General features: G+C 39.5%; 2 protein-coding genes across 5 annotated transcripts; one reads left to right on the top strand and one right to left on the bottom strand.

The window, feature by feature from the left end:
• Positions 1-249: 249 nt before the first annotated feature.
• LOC129095076 (40S ribosomal protein S27-like) lies at positions 250-2,859 on the top strand. The gene is made up of 4 exons (XM_054603445.1): positions 250-387; positions 850-955; positions 1,058-1,168; positions 1,355-2,859. Exons 1-4 carry the CDS (start codon positions 382-384, stop codon positions 1,381-1,383), a joined length of 252 nt encoding a protein of 83 aa, XP_054459420.1. The 5' UTR covers positions 250-381; the 3' UTR covers positions 1,384-2,859.
• Positions 1,698-24,920, bottom strand: tpm4a (tropomyosin 4a). 4 transcript variants are annotated; one of them, XM_054603432.1, is made up of 9 exons: positions 24,576-24,915; positions 22,777-22,902; positions 7,596-7,729; positions 7,314-7,431; positions 7,095-7,165; positions 6,919-6,994; positions 5,572-5,634; positions 4,492-4,561; positions 1,698-3,108 (listed from the first exon to the last, which is right to left on the bottom strand). In XM_054603432.1, exons 1-9 carry the CDS (start codon positions 24,687-24,689, stop codon positions 3,026-3,028), a joined length of 855 nt encoding a protein of 284 aa, XP_054459407.1. In that variant the 5' UTR covers positions 24,690-24,915; the 3' UTR covers positions 1,698-3,025. The 4 variants fall into 4 exon arrangements, with proteins under 4 accessions (XP_054459407.1, XP_054459408.1, XP_054459409.1 ...); XM_054603434.1 differs by lacking the exon at positions 1,698-3,108 and adding an exon at positions 3,120-3,974 and having other exon boundaries at positions 24,576-24,920; XM_054603433.1 differs by lacking the exons at positions 22,777-22,902; positions 24,576-24,915 and adding an exon at positions 17,519-18,101.
• Positions 24,921-27,600: the final 2,680 nt, after the last annotated feature.

The following is a 27,600-nucleotide window of genomic DNA, read 5'->3' on the forward strand; positions in this document are numbered from 1 at the left end:
TCATTATAATGATTTATAGGATCTTTATTTTTTTCCATTAGTGTCAAAAATGGGATCCATACTACAGTGACTGCATAATTTAATAAAAAAACAACAGATCTACTATCAACTCTTTAAATTGTCTTCAGGCTCTTAATATAATAATTAGTACATTTTGTATTGTTTACTAAAGTAATTATTAAAGTAGCATTATTATGTACTAAACATGGACCAGTGCCTCCAGTAAAGTCGCCCCTCCCCTAAAGAGAAAGACCCCGCCTGCTCAGCCTCTTCCGGGACTGAATTGATCATCAGAATATAACAACAACAAAGTACAGTTGAAATCGCACTTTCTGTATCGTTTTTGCATCGGAAGATAAACGTGCGTGTTTTTGAGCGAAAATGCAAGTAAGTGAAAAGATTTGTATTGCTCGATATGTTATTATGGTTAGAAAATTATAGATCTTGTGGAACAGTTTTGATGGACAGAAAGCTGCGCAAACAGTTTTTGGTGTCAGTGGATAAACATAACATGATATAACAGAATGACACAGTTTTATTTATCAGTTGATACATGGGGCAGAGAGTGGTAATATGCCTAAGTATTTTAAATAACCATTCTCTGTTTTCAGTATACAGGTGTAACGTTTGCTTCTCAGAAACTTGTCTGGACATGTCTGTGAAGGATAATTGCTTAAAGTAGAAATTCATTCTTCAGACTATAGGGGGCATTATGGCATAATGAAAACATAAACCACATACCATTCCCTCTTTATTCAGTTAAATGTGAAATAATTATAATATTAACACAATATATGCATGCATGTCTCTGAAATGTGAAAGTTAATCATCCTCTTATCTCGGTTGCAGAATAAGGATCTGTTGTACCCGAGTCTTTCCAAGGAGAGGAGTAGGCACAAGAAGAAGAGGCTGGTGCAGAGTCCCAACTCCTACTTCATGGATGTTAAATGCACAGGTAAATGTTATTATTGATTTTTCTAATGAGTTTTGGGATTATAAATTAGTAAATGCTTTAAATTGGTATATTCTAATTGATCTTATTCTCTGTACTCCCCAGGATGTTACAAGATCACCACCATCTTCAGCCATGCTCAGACAGTGGTACCTTGTGGAGGCTGCTCTTTAATCCTCTGTCAACCAGCAGGGGGGAAATGCAGACTAACTGAAGGTACAGTAAATTCATTTATGTGTTGATGTTGCTTTGAATTTTGTCCAAGGTATGGGAGTGAGTGGATATATGTTAAAATATGACAGTTTGTTAAAAAATAAATAAATGGTGAAAGGTTTTAATTCTATGATTCTTAGGGTGTGGCGTGTGATGAGATATTGAAGTATTTTCTTTTTGTCTTTCTAGGCTGTGCCTTCAGAAAGAAATATTCCTGAACAGAAAATGTGCAAAATAGCCATGACAGGCAGCTGGAAGAATGGACTAGAGAAATTCCTCTGTATCTTGATAATGTGGCGTGAAATGTCACCCCTCTCCTGCTGTGGTGTTTCATACAATAGAGCAGGAGAGGAGCTATGCAAGCTCACGATAAACTTAAATCATAGACATGCCATATGGTTAGAATGAATTGTATGTATATCAGATTGATATGATGAAGCACTTCTATGTAGAGTAGTTTTGACTACTTCTATTAATAAGAAAAACATTGTTTGAATCCTTCAAAATGCACACAAATTCCAATGAGTCATGATTTCTGTAAAACATTTATTAAGTTGACATGGGGGGGTGATGGTGAACAAAATATTTCAAAATGGCCTCGGCCATGTGTGAGGCGCTTTTCATGAGATGAATCCATGATTTCCATCACAAACAAAAATAAAACATTTTAAAGAATTTATTGTCTGTGTTATGTGTGTTCTTTGGTCTTGAGAGTTCCCCTGGCAAAATAAGAAGAAGTGGTGTAAAATAAAACAAAACCAAAAATAATCAAAGCAATACAATTTCTCAAATACCTAACATTACTCTACTATATACAATAAGTATCCGTGGTTGATAAGCTTGACTTGAGCTACCAGTGGTTTGGGGTTCAGCTCGGACATGTAATACAATATATATTGTAAATCTAGTAAATATTGGCTACATTATGGCACATAGTTGGCAATTATGATGAATGTGTCAATGGGCAGGTCAAGCTTAGGGAAAGGTAGTACAGTTAAGAAATGCAAGACACTGCTAGATACTGTACATACACAGCTCTCAGGTTCTGCACAGATTCCCACACAACAAAATGGAGTAAAAAAACTTTTGATGCAAATAAGTACTCCAGGCACCTTCAACACGTAGGCCTCAGGATAATAGGGGAATGGCAAAAGAGGCAATATTGCTAATAAAATGTTGGGAAGCCCAGAGAGACTTGGCAGCATGAGCCTTGACCTGTTTATTTATCAATGAAACCTTTCCATAAGTCACCTGTCCATTTCACCTTCATGCTCTTTAAACACAACAAGATTAAGTAGGATACTGCTAAGACAGGAACACATTAGCCAAATGTCTGGTAACTTGTAGCCTCTTAAGGTGGTACAGCCTTACTGTTGACTAACATCGTTTCACCACTGGGTGGCACTTCAGAGCCAAAATGTAGCCGCAGCAAAACCCAACACCATCTGTAGCATATGTACTAAAATAATAAGTCAGAGGCTTAATGTATGTGCACATAAAATGTAAAATTGAGCCAGTTTAAGTGGTTCAGGCAGTGACCAAATCTGAGGTTTCTTTGGGTGTGTTAGTTGCCGGTTCTTTTCTAAATAAGTGGTCAAAAATAATTTCTGGGGAGAATTTCTTCAATCACAGCTGGGGATAAAAAAAGAAGCAATGGGGGTCAAATTACTTCGCATCCTAAAAAAAAAAAGAAACCAAGTTGTGCCTTAGAAAATAAAACATCAAGGACAAGCATTAAGTTAATTCCCCTTTACACAAGGAATAAAGATTTTACAGCTCGAAATGTGGAATGGAGTCGAAACATTAAAGGAATGTTACATGACGATCTCATCCTCCTCATCCAGCTTTCTCTCTGTGTTTTTATAAGCTGTTCAGTTCCTGCAGGGTCTGGTCCAGAACTTGATGCATGCCCAGATTCTCCTCTTTGGCTTGTGATAATTTCTCTGGAGAGCAAAAAGAAAATTTACATGTTAAAGCCTCAACCATCAGCAAATAATACTACTCGAACCATGACAATGTAATCTCCCTTATAGGTACATCAGCATCCCTTGCAAAACAGAGCAGAGCACTGTTTTACTGAACAGATGTTTTGCATAACTATTTTGGTTAAAGTTGTGCCACATGCAAAAACCTCAACCACACCGCTGTGCCTTTCATGCATAAACTGCTGACTGTCATTCTCTGCCAGAGACTGTTAGTAGATTACACTATGGACGTTTTAGAGGACTTGTGTGCTGCATTTGTTGTATTCCATGCTACCATGTGTAAAATCAGTACACACATATATAATATCAGAAACTATCAACAATTAGTTTAATTTATAACCAAATTAGTGTTTCAAAGGGGATTTCAAGCCGCATTAATTCACACAAAAAATAAAGAGTAAATCTCACCTTGTCCAACATAAACTTCCTGATTATTAGACGTAATATGTACAGAGCTACCAGTTTGACAAGATCAGACTGTTGGTAACCTAATTACAGAAATCGCAGAGTTCATAGTAATGTACACTACATAGCTGAGGTTATGCATCAAATGTTTTACAAAGGTATAAAACTTAAGAGACAAAAGCTGTAAAGTAGGAAATCATTTTTTTTTTAATTCATCATTTCCTGCATAGAAAGATGGGAAGAAGGCACATACAGCATGATTCACAGAGAGAATATGAATTCAAAGCACAAGACAGAAAACAAGTGAAAGGCAGAGAGAGAAAGATGTCGGAGCATCTACAGAGATGTCATGTCATTAAGGGCATGGTCGAGCTCCTCACTAATGGCCTTGTACTTCAGCTTCTGAGCATACAATTCATCTGGAGGTCAGAGGTCGACAGGAAGTACAGGCAGGTTGTCAGGGACAGCGGCGACACAGACAAGCCAAAAGCAGGATGAGAATGAGAGGCAGAAGAAGAGCACAGGGAGGAAGGAGACAAAAGAAAAATAGGTCAGGCTTAAAAGATGCAGAAATGCTTGGAAGAAAGAATGATGCATATCTTCTTAAGCTCATGGATGTAAAGATGGGTGAGCTTCAGCGTTTAAAGCCTGCTGTGACTGTCTCATAAAACTGCTCCAATAACTCAATTTACGCAGCTGCCTATGGTTTGACAACAGCATAATGCTGACGTAAAAACATCTGAGCACATTCTGTCCTCTTTGTGGCTGACATGGAGTAGTCGTCCTTCGGAAACAAGAGTCTTTGAGATGGATCAGGATTAAAGTTGGCCCCTTACCATTCAGGAAACTCCACTAAACGACCTGTTTGTGATTCATCAAGAAAGTGGAAACAAAGTGGTGCAACACTAGGAAATGTAAGTGGTGATGATATCATACCTTCCAGGTCATCAATGGACTTTTCCAGTTTGGCCACGCTCCTCTCTGCAAACTCTGCACGGGTTTCAGCCTGACCGAAACGAAGACACAGAATGTAGCAAAGTAAAGAGAAAATCTATTACGCACTGAATTTCACATACAAGACTCGATTACTGCAGGTTTTCAAGAGCCTTATGGTAATTTCCAAAGACATTAATAATACTTCACCACTAAAATTATACTTTGTTTATCAATTACTTTGTTTGAATTGAAGAAAATGGGTTTGAAAACAGCAAAACTATATCACGCACAAACACATATACTCGTGTTTGGGAAGTAGTGAGCATATGACTGGATAAACCGGTTTATGCTTTAAGATGCTTGTTTAAGAAAAGAGATGCACTTATGATTTCTGGTGACTAGTAGTTCTCTTGAATACCTCTATGTTGAATACACTTCCTGTAAGTCGCTTTGGATAAAAGCGTCTGCTAAATGACTGTAATGTAATGTAATGTAATAAATGAGACTTGGATCATAATGCACAGGTTGTGTGAGTATTTGAAAACGGATGTGATACGTTGGCTGATGTTAAACGCCATTCTATTTACATATTCATCAAGTTTTCTCTCTGTGTATGGATTCTCCATTCACCGCGGAAGCATGCAGATTCAAGGTAACAGTTCTGGGGGGAGTAATTCCTCCACATCTGATCATTTTAGGGGTGAATTATTACTTTAACCTGATAAAAATGAAGGTAGAATCTGCTTAAATCATCCATTGAGTAACAAAAAATAACATCTTGAAGCTAAAGTCTTTGATGAAAACTTGATTCTTTTTTTGCATGTCTGCTTTTTTTAAGATGTACCCAGTAGAGGGAGATAGGAAATGTAGGGAGAGAATCAGGGGATGGCATGGCCTGATTTGACCCAGATACACTGCAGTTACATTGTTTGTGTTGTACTCCAACTGTGAGGCCAGTACCAGTGGGTTTTTTAAAGTATTACAAAGTGCCAGCTTATTTTTGGGACATGCTGATTTTTTCCCCTCCAAAAACATACAGTACATGGCCAAATAGTGTGATCAGTAGAATCAGGATCTCACCTCCTTCAGTTTGTCAGTCAGGACTTTGATTTCCTCCTCGTACTTGTCTTCTTTTTCTGAGTACTTTTGACATACAGAGACAGAGAAAAAACATTACCTAATCACTTAAAGAATGCAAACACAAGCTTTCACCTACAAATGCACCACACAATGTGAACACACATACTCTATCATGCATGGATGATAATTGCTCAAACAGCTATGGCACCACTCCCTATGAGGAGTAATATCATTAGAGAGGTAGTGGCACGAATGATGCGAGGCGTTGGCCTGGCCTCGGAACAAGTTGTGCTGTGATGCCAAACACGGTAAGCCTAACTGAACAAAGCATTACCAGGTATTTCTTTAAAGTCATGTGGTAAGTCTGGCATGCCGTCATTCTGCTTGTCTGTGCCTGGGGAGGAATTTAACGTAGCAAGCAGGAAGAATGTGCTGCAGGTCTCTACTAGCTGCTGGTCTCCGTATACCAAAACACCTTATGCTGCCATTAACGCTGCACGTATGAGAAAAAGCCTCAGTGGACTTTTAATAAACATCGTTAGGGGGGGAGCCTGAGATCCAACAACTGCTCTCAGTAATTGTTGTGCACATGAAATTAAAGAACTTAAATTTTTCACGCAATGAATACATTACTGTGCAAATATATATTCAAACATCTACATATCATAGGAGTCCAGGTCTTGCATTTTTGATAGGTTCAGGTTTGCATCTAAACAACCCGAGGGGAAAATAAATGGTTGCGTTGTACGTATGGCCTGATGATACACAATTATAATGGAGGTAGAATGAAACAATACTTTAAATCCAAATTACTGTCCACTGAGCCATAAGAACAGCCCCAATGATAGGATACAGGGAAGTGGAAAAGAGTACACGCTGGGTGCCAGACTGGGTGTTCAGTATATACTGTTGGATATATTTAGATTGTTTATTTAGATTGAAGAAAAAAAGCAAATCCATAAAGCATCCAGCCAAACACCAGTTGCGTAAATACTTTCCAATATGATTAGAAAATTAAGTTTTTACAATTGATATACATTTGTCTTTGGCAATACATTGACAGAGACAGTGAATGCATCCCAACTTTGTAAACAAGTGGTTTTTTACTCCCACTTTGTGGCTAGCCTTTCAAATAGGCCTGACATTATGTTTATCTTGAACATTACTGGATAAAAAAAGATGATTTTGTTTCAGTCTGCTGCATATTTCCTGTGTGGAAAAAACACCACTAATCTGGCGGCTCAGTAGGCCAAAAAAAGAAGTATTACTTATAGCTAAAAGTGTATTTCTGCTGCATGGTACAGTCATCGCCATGCATATCACTCACATTCAACATGACATTCTCACCTTCTCAGACTGGGCTTCTAAGGACTTCAGGTTGTTGGTCACATTTTTCAGCTCCTCCTCCAGGTCCCCGGCTTTACTGTGGAGGGAGACGGACACATGCTTGGTTTCAATGGAAGAGCGACAGGCGGCGGGTATGTGTGTATTTACTCTCTTGTTCGTGTGTTCACTAGTTTTACCATTCTGAGAGCTCGGCCCTCTCCTCAGCTCTCTCCAGCTCTCCCTCCAGGATCACCAGTTTACGGGCCACCTGGGATAAAAACAATCAAAGTTTTTGGACTTGAAAGACAAAAGAATCCGAACAGACAACAGTAGGTCAGAATAAAGACTAAAAATTTAAATTAAAAATGGAGTGTATCACAATCTTGCTCAAAACCAGCTCCCACTGTCAACCTCACCTCCTCGTATTTACGGTCGGCCTCCTCAGCAATGTGTTTAGCCTCCTTCAGCTGCATCTCCTGAATCTCCATCTTCTCCTCATCCTTCATCGCTCGGTTCTCTATCACCTTCATCCCTCTGATTAGACAAAACATAAATAAGGCTTTAAACGATGTTGTGAAAGCCAGGTGTTGCAGTGAGAACACACAAACTCGAACAATTGCAGGCATAAATGCAAATGAAAAAAATTTAAATCCAAATGAGATCAAGGTTGAATCTTTTTTAATACGACATAAACTGACCTCTCGCTCTCATCTGCGGCCTTCTCAGCCTCCTCCAGTTTCTGCAGTGCTGTGGCCAGCCTCTCCTGGGCTCGGTCCAACTCCTCCTCCACCAGCTGGATCCTACGGTTCAGACCTGCTGCATCACCCTCCGCCTGTGAGGAGGAAAAAAATGTGGGAAAAGATAAATTTAGTCATTCATTCATTCAACTTTAAATCATCCAAGCTGGTCTTCCCTTCCCCCCTCTTCCCCACCATAAAACAGGGAGAAAAAAAAAACAAGAGAAGGAAAAGGTACAATGAGGGCAGTGGGGGGAGAGAAAATTCAGCAGTTTGAAGAATATAAAAAAGCTAGAAAAAAAGGGCAGCAGCCTGTAGTTTTATTCTAACTGTCTGCAAAGCAAAATCAATAGTAAAAACAAAATCGGCATCGTGATGAGTCCACTTTTAAATAAGAAAATGTATGCTATTACATTAGCTGACAGCAAAAAAGTTTTTCTAAGACCATGTTGAAAATGGAATAAAAGCAAAATTAGACAGGGATCAAAGTTTATTTTCTGGTTATCAGGCGTGCTGTCCTGTCCCATGTTTCATTGACCACCACTACTACGTAAAGGTTTAAAATCTGGCATTTTATTCATGAGCTTCTCACATGAGGAGTGCAGAGTAATCATCACAGACTGAAAGATCCTTGTCCCATAAAATGAACTGAACAGAACATATCAGCACATAATCTTGGTATTTTCTACCTTTTTCTTCTAGGTATCTTCCATATGTAAACCAAACAAATTCTGTTTTTAAAAATGAATGGTTACTATAAAGTGATAATAATGTATTTTGGGGGAAAATACTGAATGAAAACTTTAGCTTATTTCCCCCTAAAGAGACTTTCATCTTTTTTCTAAAAGAAATAAACAAAAATTAAAGTTGAGCATTTTCAGTGTATCTCTAAACTAGTTAGGGGGGGAAATAATGTTTCCCCTGTTTCCACTGCAAAGAAACTGTGCATCTTCTTTTGAAAGGATCGAGGCAGCCATGTTGGGAGAAGGGTAGCTACATTAACATTTTGTGAAATGCCTCTGCACGCATTTTTATTCTGAAAATACAATTGTATTATCATGCCCAAAAGAGGTATTTTGCCTCATCCTCCAATACTGCATATGTGTTCTGTATACTTATATTAAAGCACAAAAACGGAATCCACATAAAGAAGTCTGAATGCAAGTAAACTAAAATACATTATATTACATCTGTTAGTGAGATACTATCATCTATTCGTCACGCTCCCTTGGGCCCGCTAGTGTTTCACAAATCAATAGTTGTCTCGCTGATGAATAATAGTAGAAATGGAGACAGCTGGGGGTCCTTGGGGGATCTTCTACAGAAGCGTTCTGGCTGGAAAGTGTAATCCTTGTTAATATCTGAAGATCACGGGACTTTGGACTTGAATGAAATGTTTACAAAAACTCAATTTCCGGTGACTGTGAATGCAGAACTGGGACAAGTAGTTTGGACGGATGAGTTTCTTCTCATCTGCCTTGGGTAAACAAAAGCAGAGAGAGGAAAAAGAAAGCAAACAGACATCTAAAAAGGCATTTCCTCTCAGTTGGACAGGGAGTTTATCTGACCATCACCTCCTAGAGAGCCGCTTTCAAACTGGAAGCCCGCCCACCTCAGTTTTCATACAAAGAGACTGTCCACTGTTAAAAGTTTACAACCAGACAGCTTATGAAGACACTACATAACGGCACTTCTGAACTGCCTCAATGCTGAATTATTCATTCAAACTCAGAGTAATCACTCAAGTTTACTCCCTGTTTAGTAAAATGAAACACCTGGGGATTTCTCTGACAAACAGACTTTATTCTGTGCTCAGTTATAGGGCAGAAGTTAGTAGGTCAGTGACTCATTAGCTAGTCATTCAGTCCAGAAGTCAGGTTGCCAGTCGGATCAAGAGCCAGAGCGTCTGCAAGTCAGCTTACAGGTAGGTGAGTCATTCTGACATCAGTTGGCAAGATAAAGCCATTACGAGAGACAAAAAAGAAAGGATTTGTAACTAGGAGAAAAGGTAACACTGCAGGGAGAGGAAGAGCGAGTTCAGAAAGCCCAATGGAAAAGAGTTATTAAGTATGTTTGTGATGAGAATAAATAGACTTCTCATCTTCCATTCTGTCAGAAACTCAATATTTCAGGAAATGAAAGCATGGTTTCCTCCTTGTTGGCAGCTTGAACTGGCGTCATTTTTAATTTTTAAGAATTTCTCCCCCACGTCTACATGTCATCCTAAAATGCTGACTAGCCAGTCAATCTTTCCACGTCTCTTTTTCTCTCTCTCTCTCTCTTTTTCTCTGTGCTCTCTCAGGTCCTGCCCTACTGCACCCAGAGCTGCCAGGGGAGGCCGCTGATATGAGACAGGAAATGTCTGTCAGACTAGCGTTGACATGCCTTAAAACAGCCAGCACTTGATAGAGGAAAACCTAAACCCAACACGGAATGAATGAAAAGTCATAAATTGGTCGGACAGCTTGAAATCTCATCAGCGATGTCCTTCACACAGGTCTGCGTCTGTCGACACGACATCTGGGTGGTGAGAAACGTTGAGCAGAATTAAACCGAAGCCTGAAATAACAGATATTGTTACTCCCTTAGTGAAGCAATGTTCGGTGAAGAATACCGTCTGCACACAAACAAACAAACCATTCATGAGCTTTAGGCTCGGCCACACCGGCACATCAGACGCTTTATTGCACTTCCAGACACACGCACGTTCTGCAAACATGCAAACAAACACCGTCACTCTGTCAATATGTGCATCTATCAAACAAACATAACCAGCTAGCAACCAGCTAGTTTCCTGACAATTTAAAATGTGTGCTGTCATTCATCAAGAAACACAGAAATACAAAAAGTCTTGCGGCAGTACATCTACGTTCGCAATCAGTTTGTGCAACCTGGTGTGTTATCTGTCATCAGATTTTCACAATCACAGGGGGGGGGATCCCCTTGAGGACAGACACAGCCTTGTGTCAAGTAAAGAAGCTTATGTGCATACAGTTCATACTCTCATGCCTCTAATCCACTCAACCATGGCCACAGAAGAGAAGAGTTATTTCCTGAAGGTAGTGTTGAAAATACATTTCCTACACCTTAATTAAATCCTTTAACACATGCTTAGAGCAACGCACGCTCATTTAGTATTCAAAGCTTTTGCAAAAAATAACAAATGTGACTGCAATGTTCAGGTAAAAGTCACGAGAACCGACAAAACTTTTACTCTAAAAATAGACACTTAACGTTACTTTGCAAATGAGGATCTTGAGGAGAAAAAAAAACAGTGACAGGAAGTCAGCTGCCAAACATCCCTTCATTTCCTCCCTTTGATTGTTCTTTCTCTCAGGGCTGGTATTTTCTCAGTCTCTGGCCGTGCCCTTTCCTTTAGCAACCACTTTGCATTCTCTGGCTGCCAGGGACGCACCAGCGCCTTATATGGTAAAACAAACTATGGAGAATGTTTGTGGTGGAGTATCAGGAAGATTGTAGCAGAGAGCACACATGCGCATAGACACGCACATATATTCTGTCAAAGATAATGGCCGACAAGTAGCTGCTCTGTTATCAAGTTGGCTTAATATGTAACTGTGCTTTCTAAGAGGTGAGTGGTATATCAGCAACTTCTGGCTACTTAACAGCTCCCCTTGACCAGTTAGTGCCTTGCTAAAGGACATTCAGTCATAGTGGCTGTAAAATTCTTAAAGGAATACTTCAAAAACTTGCTTGTTTGCTTCCATGCTGAGGGTTAGATGACAAGATTGATACCAATCAGCATATAGTTAGCTTAACAGAAAGACTGGAAACAGAGGGAAACAGCTAGCCTGGCTCTAACAAATTCACTTTTTGTCGTCTTGTTTGTTTAATCCATAAAAAAACGAAGTGTAAAAACTATGCATTTTGGTTTTAAAGGGGGTTACGTGCCAGACTTATTCTTGGCCGGCTGAAGAAACCTCTCAGAGTCTCCACTGGTGGCCTGGCAACCACACCATGACAACATCACCACATAGTGGGTTTTTACCCTTCATTTTTTTGAATGGGTCAATCAAACACGATATAACGTGTTAATTAAGTGAGGTTTAGAGGAACTGGTTTTTGCTACTTCTGGACAGATTGTTTCCAGTCTTTAAGCTAAGCTAACCGGCTGCTGGTTGTAGCTTCATTTTTAATGTCCAGACATGAGGGTGGTATCATTCTTGAGTAAGTGTATTTTCACAAAATGTCAAACCATTCCTTTCAAAGCCTGTTTATTCTGTATTTCTTTTTGTCCATGATAGCAAGCTAGCTAGCCAGCGACAAGTGAGAGTCGTGGATATTGTTCCTTGTCCATCTCAAGCATCCAACGGTCTACTCTAGGTAGATACAGGCAGTCGTGTGTCTTTTCTAAACAGGCATGACAGAACAAGTGTCAATTGAAGAATCAAATTTACAGTTTTAGTTAGATCAGATGTCTTAGATACAATAGGATACTGCCATGAATTCAGAAATTGCTTCTGTAAGAAGATATGCTTTTCAAACTCTAGGTCACTGGTCTCTACTCAGTAAACAGTCTACCGCCTGACATGAAGATACAGCACAGATCCACTGGGAGTGACTTAAGCAATACCTGAGTCTATTAGAGACAAGATCAAGGACAAGTGAAAGAGGAATCTAATTATTGGCTGATTCCAGGGCAGTGGGCTAATGAGCTGCACAATGCTGTTGGGGTTCAGTGGAAGTTATTCCTGACACTGCTGCTCGCCACTCTCAATGTGAATGTGCGTCTGTAAGTGCGTAATCTTTTCCCATAAAGATCTGGCATGCAAAGACAGCTACATGCAATGTATAGGCCAGCCTGTCATGAGGTGTGATATGTAAAAGAGGGTCATTAAACTTCCAGACAAGCATCACAGTGAGAACGCTCTGTGAAGGTAATATGTCAGACTTTCACACAGATCTTGAGCTGGTTTGAGTCTAATACTGACGGGAGGTTCATGCAACCCATTTGTTAAGAGCCCCTACAGGAATCCACAAATTATAACAGGAACCAAACTATTCAGACAGTTGTTCCCCTTGGTTTTGTTGGAATTTACATATATCTTTAATTCTGTAATTGTGTGGTCTCTAAACAGAGGAGAGGTGATTTAACTACCAGCATTCTTTTTTCCAGTTTATTCTCGCAATAAAACTTTTATTACAGTCCTTTCAGGCTTAATTAATATCACATCCACTCTGCAGTACTAGCAGCGATATGCTAACAGATGCAGAGATCCTGCTTTGGCAAAACGCATCACTGAAAATATTTAAAGCATCTCACTGAGCCTTGCATGCATCCATAAAGGAAAAGGATGGCATCATTTCCACTCTCTAAATGCTACTTAATGACATTATAGCAAATTTAGCTTTGCAAACCGCAACCTTGCCTGCATAATCAGCTAAGCCACAAGCCACTGACATGGGAGTTTTCTCCAGAATGCCAGCGACTGCCAAAACATATCAACATGTGGCAGTTATATTTGGAAAGTTGAGCTATAACCAGGGAGAAAGTCCAAAGAAAACATGGAAACCAGGAAGTAAATCTTTCCATCAAATCTGTCGAGTCTGCTAGAGGCCTAACTGAAAACCGTCAAGCTCATTGACAACACCAACCAGCCAACAGATGAAACCTCTATTTCAATTTTGACAAGCTGATGAGCTGAGGGAAGTATGTCTAAATTACTTCCTGCGATTAGCTTTCACGGTTTTCATGTAAGTAGAATACAACTTCAGTGTTTCACAAATCCAATTTAAATGTCATTATGGTACAGCCCCGACATGAGACAACTAACATCAAGTGAACGGACAAGAGCTGATGTCGACATTTAGGATGTCTTAAACTATCACTGAAGTTGTACAACAGACTGGAATATACGCTAAATTAAACACTCATTCCACCACAAACTCCAAACCACAAATTCCAAACTAATCTTCCTGTTGATCAGGGCTGGAGCTCAGGGACAGGAAGTGTTGGGAGTAGAAGCACAGGAAGTGCTGGACCAGAGTCGGCAGACGACATCCTGGGAGGGGCAGTGGTGTGGAGGGGGGAGCGGCTTCTAAACACTTATACCTCAGTGGAGGTTTTGAGTCCCACTTCCCTTTTCATCTGGTTTTAGATATGGATCACAAACCGTATTTCTGCATTCTACACCAATTATCACGTTGGCAACCATCGTACACAGCATACATACAAAAACTTCTAAAAGGGAAATAGACACTTTGTGTGTCTTTTATTAGTCATTTTTGATCATTTGATTGTTCTGCAATTCACCAAGTCAGTATTTTGTCTCACATATTTTTAGAATCAATGAAATATATCTCTCACAGAATCAAAACTCACAAATTTGATTCCATATTATAAGGAGTTACACAGATTAATCTGAGAAGTATTCATTGGAAACTGTTTGGAAGAGGAACTTTCAAAATATTCTTACATAACACAAGAGGGAAAACATCTTTAGCATTGAGAAAAGCCTTCAGTGCTATTCTTTGCTCTTCTTTCCATAAAATAAATATGATCTGATATAACTGATGCTCTTTCAGCATCTACAGTTATCTCTTTAGGAGGTGCCAGTGTTGTTAAGAATGTACAGTCGCCTCTTTGCGTCTTTAGGTCACACACCAAAACCACGCCCATAGCTGCCAGTAGCTCTTTAATGACGCTAATTGGTCTGAACCACTGACGGCTCGGATACAAACACATTACCTGAAGCCTGACAAGATGGATTTTCATGTGATCTTGCGATATCGTGAGAATCCAGCTGCCATGCAAGGTAAATAAAGAGCAGCAAATCTTGTTCATCTGTGTTGCTCACACAGCTTTCAGGTTCATGAATAAAGTACAAATCATCATCTTTGGCCCGACTCTCAACTCTGAAACTTCAACTTTTAACTGCTGTGAACACTTTGAAGAAGAAACAGCTGATTGAGAATAACGTCTGTAAATAAAACACATCTAAGGAGGTCAAATGAGCGTTTCAAGACTTTGTCATGTCTCTTTAATCTGACAGAGCCGTAAAGCATTATTGAGTGGTTGAGTAACGTCTCCAGAGGCATCAAAACTAAACTAGAAACAACACAAAGCAATTACTTTCATTTTTTTGTTAGATATGTGGCCAAATGTTGTTTTTCTGATGCCTCCACATATTTAAACAATGATTCATTAACTTAACACACTCAGCGAGGTTCCTGTTTTGATCTCCCCAAGCTCAAATGAAAAGAGTTTTTGTGCCGAGGAGTAACTGCAGGTTGCCCTAATTATTCACATATGGGACCACACCAACCTCGCCACACAAGTGCACTGCTCTGTTTGACTTTGAATGCACAATGAAATGGAAAAAAAAGTATTTCAAAATGTCCACATTGCAGATATGGATTGAAATTGGCCTATATTATTATATTCCCCAACACTCGAATTTCCCCCATGGGGATCAATAAAGGAATATAATAATATAGGCCAATTTCAATCCACCTAATTGACAGTTATAAGCAGTAATAGCACTTTAAATAAGTGGTTTACACACACTATAATGTATAATGTAGGTCTTATCATGTGTTTATTGATCTATTTATCAACCTCTTTAACTCCACATCTGAAGCATCTATACGTGGTTGTTGGTTTATAAACAGATAATGATTAACACTACCATTTAACATTGACAAGTTGTAAGTATATAAAATATGTCCTTTTTGGTAAAGAAGTTGTTATTAATTGTTGAAAAATACATTAAAATGTCCTTATATTGGCTTAGAACTACATTATAAGCTGTTATAAACAACTTGTTATGTTTATATACTGCTCATAAATGATAAATAGGGGAAATTAAGGTAAAGTGTTATCGTTACCGCAATACAGGGGTAGTAAACTGCACGCGATGACTTCATCAATGGTACATTAGCAATAAGTGTGGAAGTGACGGTTTTTTTAAAAGTTGAAGTACTTGCTCATCTGCTTGCCAAATTACCTCTTTCTCAGCCATCGGCAGCTGTGCAGCCTGTTATGTCGAGCAGTTAGATTTTTTTTTTCACACCTACATTCCACCAAGACATGCCGGTAATTGGCTGGTTGCATTCTTCTTCGTTTATTGCTGATGAACATGATTGATGGAAGTTTGGAAAGGTTGATGATTTTAACTCAGATGTGAATGTTGTTTTGATTTAAAGTATGCCCGCAGGTTGGATATATCCCTCCCTGAAGCAAACAAACATTTATAGGTCATTAAATGAATAAAGACAAAAGGCATCCAACAAAACAATCAAAGTCAAGGCACTTAATATGTCCCAACATTTAATGGCAAACAGACAACTAAGACCTTAACTTAAAGATTGAAATTATTCTAAATTAATAATTACTGACGTCATTGATGTGAATATATATATCCTGTTACCTAATAGGCAGTTTGTAACAAAGGGGTAAGTCCTTGAGCACGCCAGCTTCTTTCATCATCGCAGCTCCCATATCTTTACAGCCACACCTTCCCCTCCCACTCTCCTTGAGTCTGTCTACTTGTCCTGTCATTAACTAGCTCCTATGCAAAGGATATGGCACCCAATGCCATAATGCAGCACGTGAAACAAGTCAAGACTCTTGCTACGAAGCATTTTTTGTTCTCCAATCAAATCTTTACCTTTTCTCTGTGAAGTTACAAAAATCGGATGTGGGCAGAGTCGGGCGAGTGATAGACAGTGAATTTTGAAACGGATGAGTCACTTTCAAAACGTCTATGCTTCTAGTCTGAGAGGGTACACATTTGTAGAAAATGACTTGTGCTATTTACAGCCTAAATTGTGCAACTGCTGCTGTTGCAAAAAGTCCAACACTTCCTGTAAGTCGCTTTGGATAAAAGCGTCTGCTAAATGACTGTAATGTTAATGTTAATGTTAATGTTGAAAGTGGGGTTGCAACTAACGATTATATGTATTATTGATTAATCTACAGGATTAACAATTTGGGCGACAGTGTCAGTAAATAGAAAAAAGTCACTTTACAACTTCCCAGAGTCCTAAGTGACATTATGATGGGAGGCTAATAAAACAGAAGAGATTTACATTTTGGATGCTTCAACCAGTACATTTCTACAATAGTTGGCTTTGAAAACATCCCAGAGGATTAACAAATGATCAAAATTGTTCCTGATTCATTTCATGTTGATCGACTAATCGATTAAGTGAGAAATAGTTCCAGCTCTGGTTGGAAACGGCACATTTTCCAGACTATTCCTTTGATTCGCTAATAACAGAGTAGGCATGCTTCTAAGTATATATGCCCTTCATTTTCCTATCATCAGCAGAGTCAGGATGGTGTGGTGGTTGGGCTTTCAACCAAGCAGCTGCTGGCACACATCCACACTGCTGAAGTACCAATGAGCAAGCCTAAGTGAGTGAGAAGTTAATTTCCCTGGGGAGTCACAACATTATCCCCTTAATCTAAACGTTGGCAGCTCTAAAAGCTGCTAAGACCTCATTAAAAAGTTGTTACAAGTATAATATAATAACGTATGAACATGATGTATATTCATAAGAAGTAATCTGGTCTGTCTAATAGATTATTCAATTGCACAATAGGTTCAATGATGTCTACGTGGTCTACATTATTCACAGTAGTTCTACAGCGGCCTGTAAGTCAGACAACACTGAGCATGCGCACAGACCTGCAGGAATCCAAACTTTTTTTCATTGCAGACCAACGCCTTGCATTGTGGCACAATCACGCCAGCGAATGAATCAATGACATGAACTTATTTGTCTTATTTCCAAGCCTGAGATGTGAATATGGAAGAAGTTAACATCAGTGAAACAGTCTGACAGGTGATAGCAGAGTTAGAAGAGCGAGGAAAAAAAGACCTGAATAGAAAGTAGGCTAGAGGATTTGATTGTCTCACTTTCTCTCGGAGCTCCCGTTCACTGTCCAGCTCTCTCTGTAGGACCTGAGCTCGGTCCTCAGCGTCGTCGGCCTGCTGCTGCAAACACTGAATCTTCCTCTTCACAGCATCCAGAGAGTTCAAACCTGCCATTGTTGACTGTTTAATTACTAAATTAAGACTACAAGTTGATGGGGGTGGAAAAAATGCAATTTTTCGGTTGTGCAAAAAAATTAAATGAACTACTGTGTCCTGTGCTTTGTTGGTCTGTATAGAATATTATAACAATAAGAAAAAATGACTTTGATCGTTGATATATATATAAAAAAAAAAAGACAAAAATCGATGTAGGTCCGGGGCCAAAGTCTTTGGAATGTAAATGAGTCGTTCAAGTGCAAGAAAAGTTATATAACCAGGAAGTAACGCTGTCCAGGTGTTCTCCAAATGTTTCTTCTGGTCTGTAGGAATGATACTTTCATGAGCGGTAGAGAAAGTTGTCCTCTGGAATGTTGCAGTTTTTTGGTCCGGACTGGAGTTTTGAGGAGAAGGATTAGAAAAGCTGCGCGGTGAGGAGAGCGGAGAGCGCCAGACTGTGCCGGAGGAGGAGAGACATGATCGGGATGATGAGGTCAGAGAGGGCGGGGCGTGTCTCCTGTAGTGTGTGTGTGTGTGTGTGTGTGTGTGTGTGTGTGTGTGTGTGTGTGTGTGTGTGTGTGTGTGTGTGTGTGTGTGTGTGTGTGTGTGTGTGTGTGTGTGTGTGTGTGTGTGTGTGCGTAAAAGCTGATCCCTGTGACTGATATGTTCATTGCTATGAGACTTTCAAAAGAAGAGGAAAACCAGGTTGAATAACTTTTTAGATAGAAAGGCCCAGTGGCCATAGTTTAGATGTCACACCCAAACTTGATGTGACAGTAAAAATTTCCCTTGACAGACTCACATTTAAAGTTTGACAACACACTATACACAGTAGAATGTGTATTTGGTTGCTGGAAAAAACGTCCAACATGTCATTGGTCAGCTCCACTGACCTTATAAAGTGGATAGAGTATCGCCCATGACATGCCTATCCTCATTATATACAGTTTCTTTAACAATGTCATTATAAAATTGCATTCATTCAGTCTTGGTGATTTAAAAAGAAAGTTCTACACAGAGAAGTGTAACACTTGGACACCGGTATCAGCAATAGCTCTGAATTAGGGTCTCAGAAATTGTTTAGGGGGAGACAAAGTTGGAGCGGTGCATCCTGACCCGAGGGGTAAGTGATGATGACTTTTTTCTTGGGAGATGCTGAGATCTCAGACTCATCAAATAGGAAAATCTCAAAGGCAAACATTGCTTCTTGGTTGAACTAATCAAAGTTCACAGATTAACACAACCTGTGAGGAAGGGGTCATGATTTAGCAGCACTAAGGTCATAAAAGGGCACAAGCCAAAAAGGTTGAAAATTGAATAATATGATATATTCTGTAGAGTTTGAGCGATATATAAGATGATATTAGCTTAAAACATATCAGGCGTACATGCCGGTCAATAAGTAGCAAGAAATTGCAGTACATAAATGCCCAAAAAAATGATAAAAGGTATTTAGAAACAGTGTCCTGTTACTTAGTCTGTGTACCTGAGAGCTCTGACAAGTTAATTTTTTAAGTGCAAAATGTTACTCAGTGCATCTGTAACCAAACTCGAGGAATTCTTAAAAACATGTTTATGTCATGTGTCTGTTATAAACACATCAGTCAGGTAATATAATTTGATGATATGATCTGTCATAATTACTTACATTCAGTGAAATAATAAAACCAAGGTTTATGGTTGCACCCTTACATTATTCTAGAAGTCTATAATCATTTTTACAATTCACGATACAGTTGAATCAGTATCAGGTATTGTTGAAATAAATAAATAATAATAATAAAGAAAATCATTTATTTTTTAAGTAAGCCAGAATTCAGGATATACTTCATTAGATACAACATGCAGCAAACTAACCACGTGGTGTATGTATATAAATTCATAAATTACAGTCATCCTCACAAGATGGTATTACAGGAAATCTGTTAAGGAAACTTTTATACATTCATGCTCAATCAAATATAAGCAACATAATAAATGTTTCTATTTTTGAGGAACCGAGAGACCGTTTGTCTTGAAGGAGTATGCAAACAAACATCATGCTAGTATAGATGGTGTTCATTGTGTGGGTGTAAATCAGATTTATGCTTCATCCGTCATGTTTCCCTGCCTGTGTTTACCCTTTCTGTTCCCCATTCACACAATCGGCCTTCTGAGCAAACATGCTGGCTGGACGAGCAACTAGGCCAGCTCAAATTCAATCCTGCTGTTCAACCGCAAAGAAGAAGAAAATCCCACTCAATCATTCTCATCTGTTGATTGAGCCTCTCTCTGTATGATTTGCCCCTCTTGCACCCGGAAAAGCTGGGAGCATTGATTTCATTAGGCACAGGAGTGTGGGGCTTTCTGTTTGCCTTAGCTGCATTCCTGACATACCAGAGCCCCCCCCCCCCCCTGACTGCCCTCTGCTTTCTCTGCCCCGCCACCCCCACATTCCAGCTTTCCCCTAAAATCATTAACTGTTTCTTCTGTGATTGCTGTTATTAATACCTGTATTCAAACTACTGTACATGGTGCCACGCTCTTTGACTCCTTAAGCTTGTGATCGCTCCTAAAGACAGACTCTCTGTCCGGTTGCTTGAGCTGACAGTGAGCTGTCATGACCTAAATATCGATGGTGCAGGGACGGTTTTTTTTTTCTATGCATCACAACTGCTTGCTTGTTGAGGTCTTCGGCTCACTGTTCTGCTTTCCCAGCCCCCCCTCCAGGTTTGCGATCTGGCCGTGCTTTCTGTGTGAATTGAGATGTGTAATGACTTGACTGCTGCCTCTAATAAGTGACATGTGGAGGGGGATTCATGGAGGTGGAGCAGATCGGCTTTACTAGCTGGGAATGTTGGTGTGAGTATAAAGGACTTCACTGTAAACAAACTAAACATCTATTTTTAACAAAATGTAGGAGTGGAAGCTACACCTAGTCCAGCTGAAAACCACAAACTCAACAACTACTTTTTCCAGGGGCCCTCTCGACCCACTCTACATGTGGGGCTTCTCAGAGCTCTTCAGAGTTTATTTGATCACTGTGTGAGGATAATCCAGCATGTCACAGCCTCTGTCTCTGTGTCCATATGTCAGACACTTCCCCTCTCTTTGTTCGTAGTACAACACTGCATTTCCCTGGGATATCCTCCACAAGACTCAAACAATACCACATCTTAGTGGCAGCTGGGAGGGTTTTTTCTGTTTTCATGATGGTTCTCCCTGCACGTTTTTTTTTTTAATCTTGTTGGAATAACTGCTTCACTGGAAGGATCGGTATTTTATGCTTATCTTGGACATAATCGACTCCCTAATATGGACTTTGTTTTATAATTGAGTTTCCCTTTCTCCCTCTCTCTCTTTCACTCTCTCTCTCTCTCACACGCACACACACACACACACACACACACACACACACACACACACACACACACACGAGTAAACACACATGCTTGTACACACATGCACTAAAATGCCAGAGGAACCACCATTGACAGATATACAGCTCTGCGGTTTGCGGTGTTGCCAACAATCTAAAATATGATCTTTTTTTACTGATTGCAGCAGATAAGCCACAGGGAAACTGACATGTCCAATGTTCCGCTACATTTAGTGAAATTAATCATTTGTTTATACCAAAACATTCTTATAAATGTGAGAGTTAGTTTGGGGGCTGAAGAAGGCTCAGACATAAGACGATTCAAGAGTCATAAAGGATCCTTCAGTGGCGGAAGAGTTATTCAGAAATGTTACTTTAAGTAAAAGAAACACTAATACAGTGTAAAATAATTATATTACAAGTTAAAGTTTAGCATTAAAACATTTATTTTAAGAGGATATCCAATGTTGGGGAGTACAAAATGTGAAAAGAAACTAAATTTGATGAATGGCTTTAACTGTCCATGGTGAGTCTGACAATGGTTTAGGAGTGCAATGCTTAGTCGATGGAGTAAAAACACATTATAGGTTGAATATACTTCAAGTATCACAAGTAACGTATTTGTTAGGCAAAAAGGATTGTTGTATTACTGGATTATTGTTAATGATGCATTCATTTATAATCAGCATTTTATTGTTGTAGCTGGTGAAGTTGTGGTTAATTCAACTACATTATGCGCTGTTGGGTAGTTTAATCTATAATAAAGCATCATATGTTATAAGATGATCATATGTTTTGTATAAGAAAATATGATTAGTTGATTGATTTACAATTGATCTACAACTTTCTGATAAATATAGTTTAGTAAAAAAGTGCAATATTTCTTTTAAAATGTAAACGTATGATGTAGCATGGAATAGTAGAGTACAAGTACCTCAAATAGTACTAATAAAGTACAGTATTTAGTGTTGGAATGTAAGTCAGCTTACATTCCAACACTAGACATCAACATCTACAACATATGAGATGGAAAGTATTTCTTTGTTGTCATTATAGCAAAGTCTGTATGTACAGTACACAAACTACAGGAACTGTCACGATGTACATGAACATAAACAGTAAGCTTCATGCTCCTAACAGGGAGGATGACAATAAACAACAGTGCAGCTTGTCTGTTAACCTTTGCTGCTCTGGTTTGAAGGAACTGAGTAAAAATATAGCTGTTATCAGAAAGAACAGACAGACACCTGGGACCATGGGCCTAACGAGTATGTTCGTGTGTGTGTGTGTGTGTGTGTGTGTGTGTGTGTGTGTGTGTGTGTGTGTGTGTGTGTGTGTGTGTGTGTGTGTGTGTGTGTGTGTGTGTGTGTGTGTGTGTGTGTGTGTGTGTGTTTTTGTGAGGGGTTTACAGTTTATCCATGTGCTCATCTTTCAGGAGTGGCTGCACAGGAATGTAACAGTCTCTGAAGTGCTCCAAACCATTCACCGTGGATCAAAGTAAAACCACAGCTGGTAGTGGCTTAGAACCATCCAGCTGTGGAAAGATAGGCTCTGGTTTTCACTGGTGCCATGGTAACGTGAGTGTGTGTCAAAGTCGGAAAAAAGCAAGTCATTAACCACTTTTGCCAAGGATTCAATAGGACTGCATCATTATTACTGTAAAGGAATGGCAGTTTCAATTCACATTTTCACAGTCAAGTGAAACGAAACTCAGTTGACCCCCCCCCCCCCCCCCCCCCGTGTGTGTGTATGTGTGCACAGTATGAGTGTGTGACCCTTCACTCACGTCTGCAGCTTTCTTCTCAGACAGTTCCAGTTTCTCCTGAGCATCTTTCAGGCCCTCAGAGAATTTGTCCAGTTCGTCCTCGGTCTGCTTCATCTTCTTCTGGAGGTCCATCAGCTCTTCCTCCAGCTACAACAGAAGGAGACTGTTAGTCCAGTTCACTACACCGTCTCAGGTCAGTGCGTCTTTATCCAAAATTCTACGTTTGTCGTTTTTTTTTTTTATCCAACCCCTTTCCCCAGATTATCCACTTAAAAGATACCTGTTGAAATGAGCACACTGAACAAATCCATTATTTTTAGTGAATTTTCATTGTGACTAAATAATGATTCAGTCTGATGGGATGTTGTTAAAGCCGAGGTGTTTGAATTGAGATTAGTGATAAAGCAGCAGCGGCTGATTTGAGAGTCTAATTGTTTTATTATGTTTGGGAACATTTAAATGTTAATGGTTTACTACCAGTCTCTCATGACATAACCCTGGTATGCAAAGCTGAATCCTCTCTCTCTCTATATATATATATATATATACCTTGCTCTTGCTCTCTCTCACACACGTACACACTCATAGGGTTAAGTGTTCCCCCAATCAGTGCCCCCCCCCCCCCCCCCACCTCCACCCTAAGGGCACATGAAGTACTTCTGATAATCCTTCTGAATTCCACACTCATTCTCTCCTGGTGTCTATGAATAGAGCTGTTATCAGTGAGAACACACAGACGCCTGGGACCTTGGGCCTAATAGGTTTGTGTGTTTAAACTCCCATATGTGTGTCCACCATTTGCATGCTTTTCTTGTGCGTGTGTTGTCCTCTGTGTTGGATACACCTGTCAAAAAGGCTTTATGACAGACAAAAGCTCCATTACCTCTCTTCAAACCAGTCCTGGAGGGAGCAGGACTGTAACCACTTTTCCTCTCAAGAGACCAAATCCTGATTCTGGGTGGTCTCATCACCTGAAGTGGCCAAAACCACCATGGGGGGATTTGATGAGCTTTCTTTTGAGCCTCACTGTAAACAGCATTAATGGTGACCTATGTGTGTTACTTTCAGTTCCTACTGATTTCTGTCAGTATGTGGTGTTTGGGTGGTTGTGGTGACTTTGATTTTTCTTTTACCCATAAGCAACTGCACAGAAATCAACCCTGGTGATCAAAAGTATGTGTTTATATTTTGGGATGCCTGGATGTGTTCTTCATATTAGGTGATGAATTTTAGCTGGTAATGAAAAACATGATTACGTAAAAGAAAATGGAAACTCCGTGATTCCGAAAGCTTATGAAAGTGCTGCCTGGCCTTTTAAGGAGGTATTTGTGCTTCCCAAAGCCTACTGTCACAAAAGGATGTTGAATTTACAATCCAGTCTCTGAGCAATATATATTTTCAAATATCTCTTAGCTATAATACGGCAATAAAACAGTAAATTAGCTGTGAGGAATGTATCCTAGATAAATGTGAAATGTGTTTACAGAAAGTTTCATTACAGGTATGTCTGGTATTATAGCTTAAGAACAGGATAAAGAGGACAGTCTTAAGGGAAAACTATAAGTATACCTTATGCTTACCTTAAGTACTTTATTTTTACAAAAAGGTTTTGCAACTCATCAACTAAAGGATGAACACTTCCTTCAGAAAAAAATGAATCCTTCACTTTGTTGAGTTTATTTGGCAGGTGTCCTAATCCATAACTTTATTGTTACTATTAGCTTTTTAAGTGATTGAAAACATCATCCGTGAATATTTTCTAATTTTGGACATAGTCTTTGTCATGACTAATGACCCTTGCGTTACTATTTCATTCCCACCTGCTTGCATTTGTCCTCTGCTGCCTTCTTGTCCGTCTCTGCCTGCTCTGCCCGGTCAATGGCGTTCTCCTTGTCCAGTTTCAGCATCTGCATCTTCTTCTTGATGGCCTCCATGGTGGCTGCTTGCTTGGATTTCCCTCTCTGAGATGTAAAAATGCAGGTTTCAAAAAAGCCCTAGTCTCCTGTTGTGTTGAGATGTATAGGATATTCTGTCTTTGGCACAGTACTGGAGAGAGCTGGAGTCCAACAAGGCTGCAGAGAAATAGAGAAAGCGAGAGAGACAGACAGAAGGGGGGAGAAAGGAGGAAGGAGACAGAGAGAGCTTGGAGAGAGATGGAGAGTTGAGCCCTATATGGGTAGTTATTTAAACTGCAACCTGCCTCCAGTCTCTGATTACCCCCTCCTCCTCCTCCTCCCCCTCCTCCTCCTCCTCTTCCAGCCATGATCTCACCCCTCCCTCCCTCTTTTTATCCTTTCTCCCCATCCTCTCCATCCATTGCTCCTTCACTCACCACTCTGCTTCCACTCTGTACTGACTCCCTGACTATCACTCTCTCAGACACATACTCAACCCTATCAATCCACCCATCCAAGGTCTTTCTAAGGATTGGGTCTGGCTTCTTCACTCACTCTTCCAAACGTGGCCGATCTCCTTATTTGGGTTGTTGTGTTTTCAGTGAGAGCCGCAGGTCAGAAAGGAGAGAAACGCAGCTCCTGTTTCCACATTTAACCTCCTGTCAATGGATAAAGAGTCTGGCTGGCACACAACATCTCACAATCAGGGCCTTCAACAGTGTGTATATTGAAGGATGAGAGACGACGATAGTAAAATGCAAAGTAAAGGGAGGGAGAGTTTGAGAGATAAAGGAGGAAGGAAGAGTTTCCTTGCTGTAAACATACTGTCATAATATTTGGGAATTAAAGCTGAAGGTGTAGCCCTTCTAAACTCCACTGTTATGTCAAGGGGACTTGTTCTACCTAAACAGAGATTATTTTTTTATGCAGTTGTAGCACACTGTGAAGAAGTGTGATGGTACATACCTTCACATCCTGCAAATGTTTTCCTCTATCATGTTTCCACTAAGCTGTTTGGGTTTCATGACAATGTGATGAAATTTCAGACAGCTGCTGTTTGGTTATTTCAAATTCGATCATCATTATCATGGGCTGCAGAAATAAAAAATGTGTCAGAAGTTGTGAGAGGTTATGAAACACAGTCTGAAATTTGAGCCCTGAGCTCTGTGCACCTAATATTTGAGTTTGATGAGTGAGGGATGAATAGCAGACTGAGAATCAGAGTTTTTTGTGAACAATGGAGACCAGTGTCCACGGTTGCTCACAGTCAAAGAGAGAATATACAGAGAGATGGATGGCCCTTAAAAGGAGGGGATCCATTGTTATGAATGTTTGCACACGACTACAAAGAGACACACTTATTCCCAGGACTGGCTCACGCAACTACAACATCATTAACTCTGTGTGAACCACTAGCTTATTTCAGTACAGCATTTTTAAATCAATTTGCTCCATTTAAACTGAAGGAATGTCTTACTTAATAAAGACTTTAGTGGTTTGAAAATCAGTTGCTATAAACTAAATCAAAATCTATCATGGTAACAGAAGGTCACTGTTGCATCTAGCTGTAGCATAACTTACATATAACTAATATTTTGGAGGGCTAAATACTAAATCTAAAAACTAGCTGAAAATCCATTTTAAATGTATCTAAATATACAAACATTGAGGAAAAAAATGTATTTTATAGTCAATAGACTGAAATACTATGCTAGCCAATGATCTATTTAGTCAGAAGGACACACAGAAGGACAAATTGATGGAAGTTGTAATTCCACGGTGTGGCCAGTACAAACATTTACGTAAAATCCAGATGCTGTTCCTGGGGGCTTGGTTACAGTACAGATAAAGAGAGAGAGAACAGAGAGAACATTTCAAGCATCACTGATGTAACATTCAGAATGGAAAAGCCAGGCTTTGACTTCATTGAGGTCATAAAATGTTGGCGTGAGCTTTTTTTTTTTTTTTTGCCAAAAATCTCTTAAGACAACATACCTTCTTGGTAAAGTTTAGGAAAAGATCATAGTTTGGGCTCAAATAAACCCTCTCTGGCAGAAAGCCCTGGAGGTAAATGTCTTCCATGTGTGTTCAGGCCCGATCAGTCTAGACTAGCTATCAAAATGAGTGTATCGTATCAATAACACCTACAATAAATCCATATTTTTTTACCTTTTTAATACAGATGTTTTGAAGTACTATCGCCTTTAATGATACAGATGTAAAGAGTGTATTACATAATATAGCATTGTTCACAAAGATCAGTTATGACCAGTGGAATGCAGACCTTTTGAGTACCACTAACTCTCTGTTCAATCCATCATACAAATCGAGTTTTGATTTAAAGCATCTGCTCTCTTCGCCCACAAAGCATTCAGAAAGAAAAGCCAGAATGAAGTAAATGGCCAATATCCTAAAGAAATTTCTCAATAATGTTTTATTAGGAGTAAATGCGTTGTACATTGCAAAGAAAAACCCTGCTGAAGCTGCACTGTTCTCAGTCGCTTAGTTGCAGTCTCTCCTTCTGTGAAACAGGAGACAGCACTGGAAAGAAAACAAAAATGCATGAGAAATATATCACATAATCATCCATCTAGCTACACTTTTCTGGTCAGGTGATCTGCACAAAAAAAACATAATCAACTGTTACTTGGTCTCTGGCAGCATTTCAAGGTTTTGTTGGTGCTTGACTGTTGGAAGTTGTTGTGGCTTCAACGTGTTTCAAAATGCAAACAGAGCAATGCCTTCAAGATAGAGTGATACCAAGTCATCAATCAAAGAGTTGTGTACAGTTTTGTAAGTTCAGTACTTATTCTAGACTAGTTTTGTGGTTCAGATTCATGTTCAGCTCAGGTATGAATAAACTAAACTGCAGCATGGATTGTTTTGCTTTCAGCTGAAGCAGCTTCGTGTCAAATTTCATGGAAATCCATTCAATATGTATCACTATAAT

Source organism: Anoplopoma fimbria, chromosome 8 (genome assembly GCF_027596085.1).
Source record: "Anoplopoma fimbria isolate UVic2021 breed Golden Eagle Sablefish chromosome 8, Afim_UVic_2022, whole genome shotgun sequence".
NCBI lineage: Eukaryota > Metazoa > Chordata > Actinopteri > Perciformes > Anoplopomatidae > Anoplopoma > Anoplopoma fimbria.

Coding starts and splice junctions, on each gene's coding strand:
- LOC129095076 (XM_054603445.1), top strand. Junction 956..1,057: donor CATGGATGTTAAATGCACAG/GTAAATGTTATT, acceptor TGTACTCCCCAG/GATGTTACAAGATCACCACC. Junction 1,169..1,354: donor GAAATGCAGACTAACTGAAG/GTACAGTAAATT, acceptor TTGTCTTTCTAG/GCTGTGCCTTCAGAAAGAAA.
- tpm4a (XM_054603432.1), bottom strand. CDS start 24,689: ATGGAGGCCATCAAGAAGAAGATGCAGATGCTGAAACTGGACAAGGAG. Junction 7,432..7,595: donor GCCGCAGATGAGAGCGAGAG/GTCAGTTTATGT, acceptor TTGTCTAATCAG/AGGGATGAAGGTGATAGAGA. Junction 3,109..4,491: donor GTCCATTGATGACCTGGAAG/GTATGATATCAT, acceptor TTTGCTCTCCAG/AGAAATTATCACAAGCCAAA.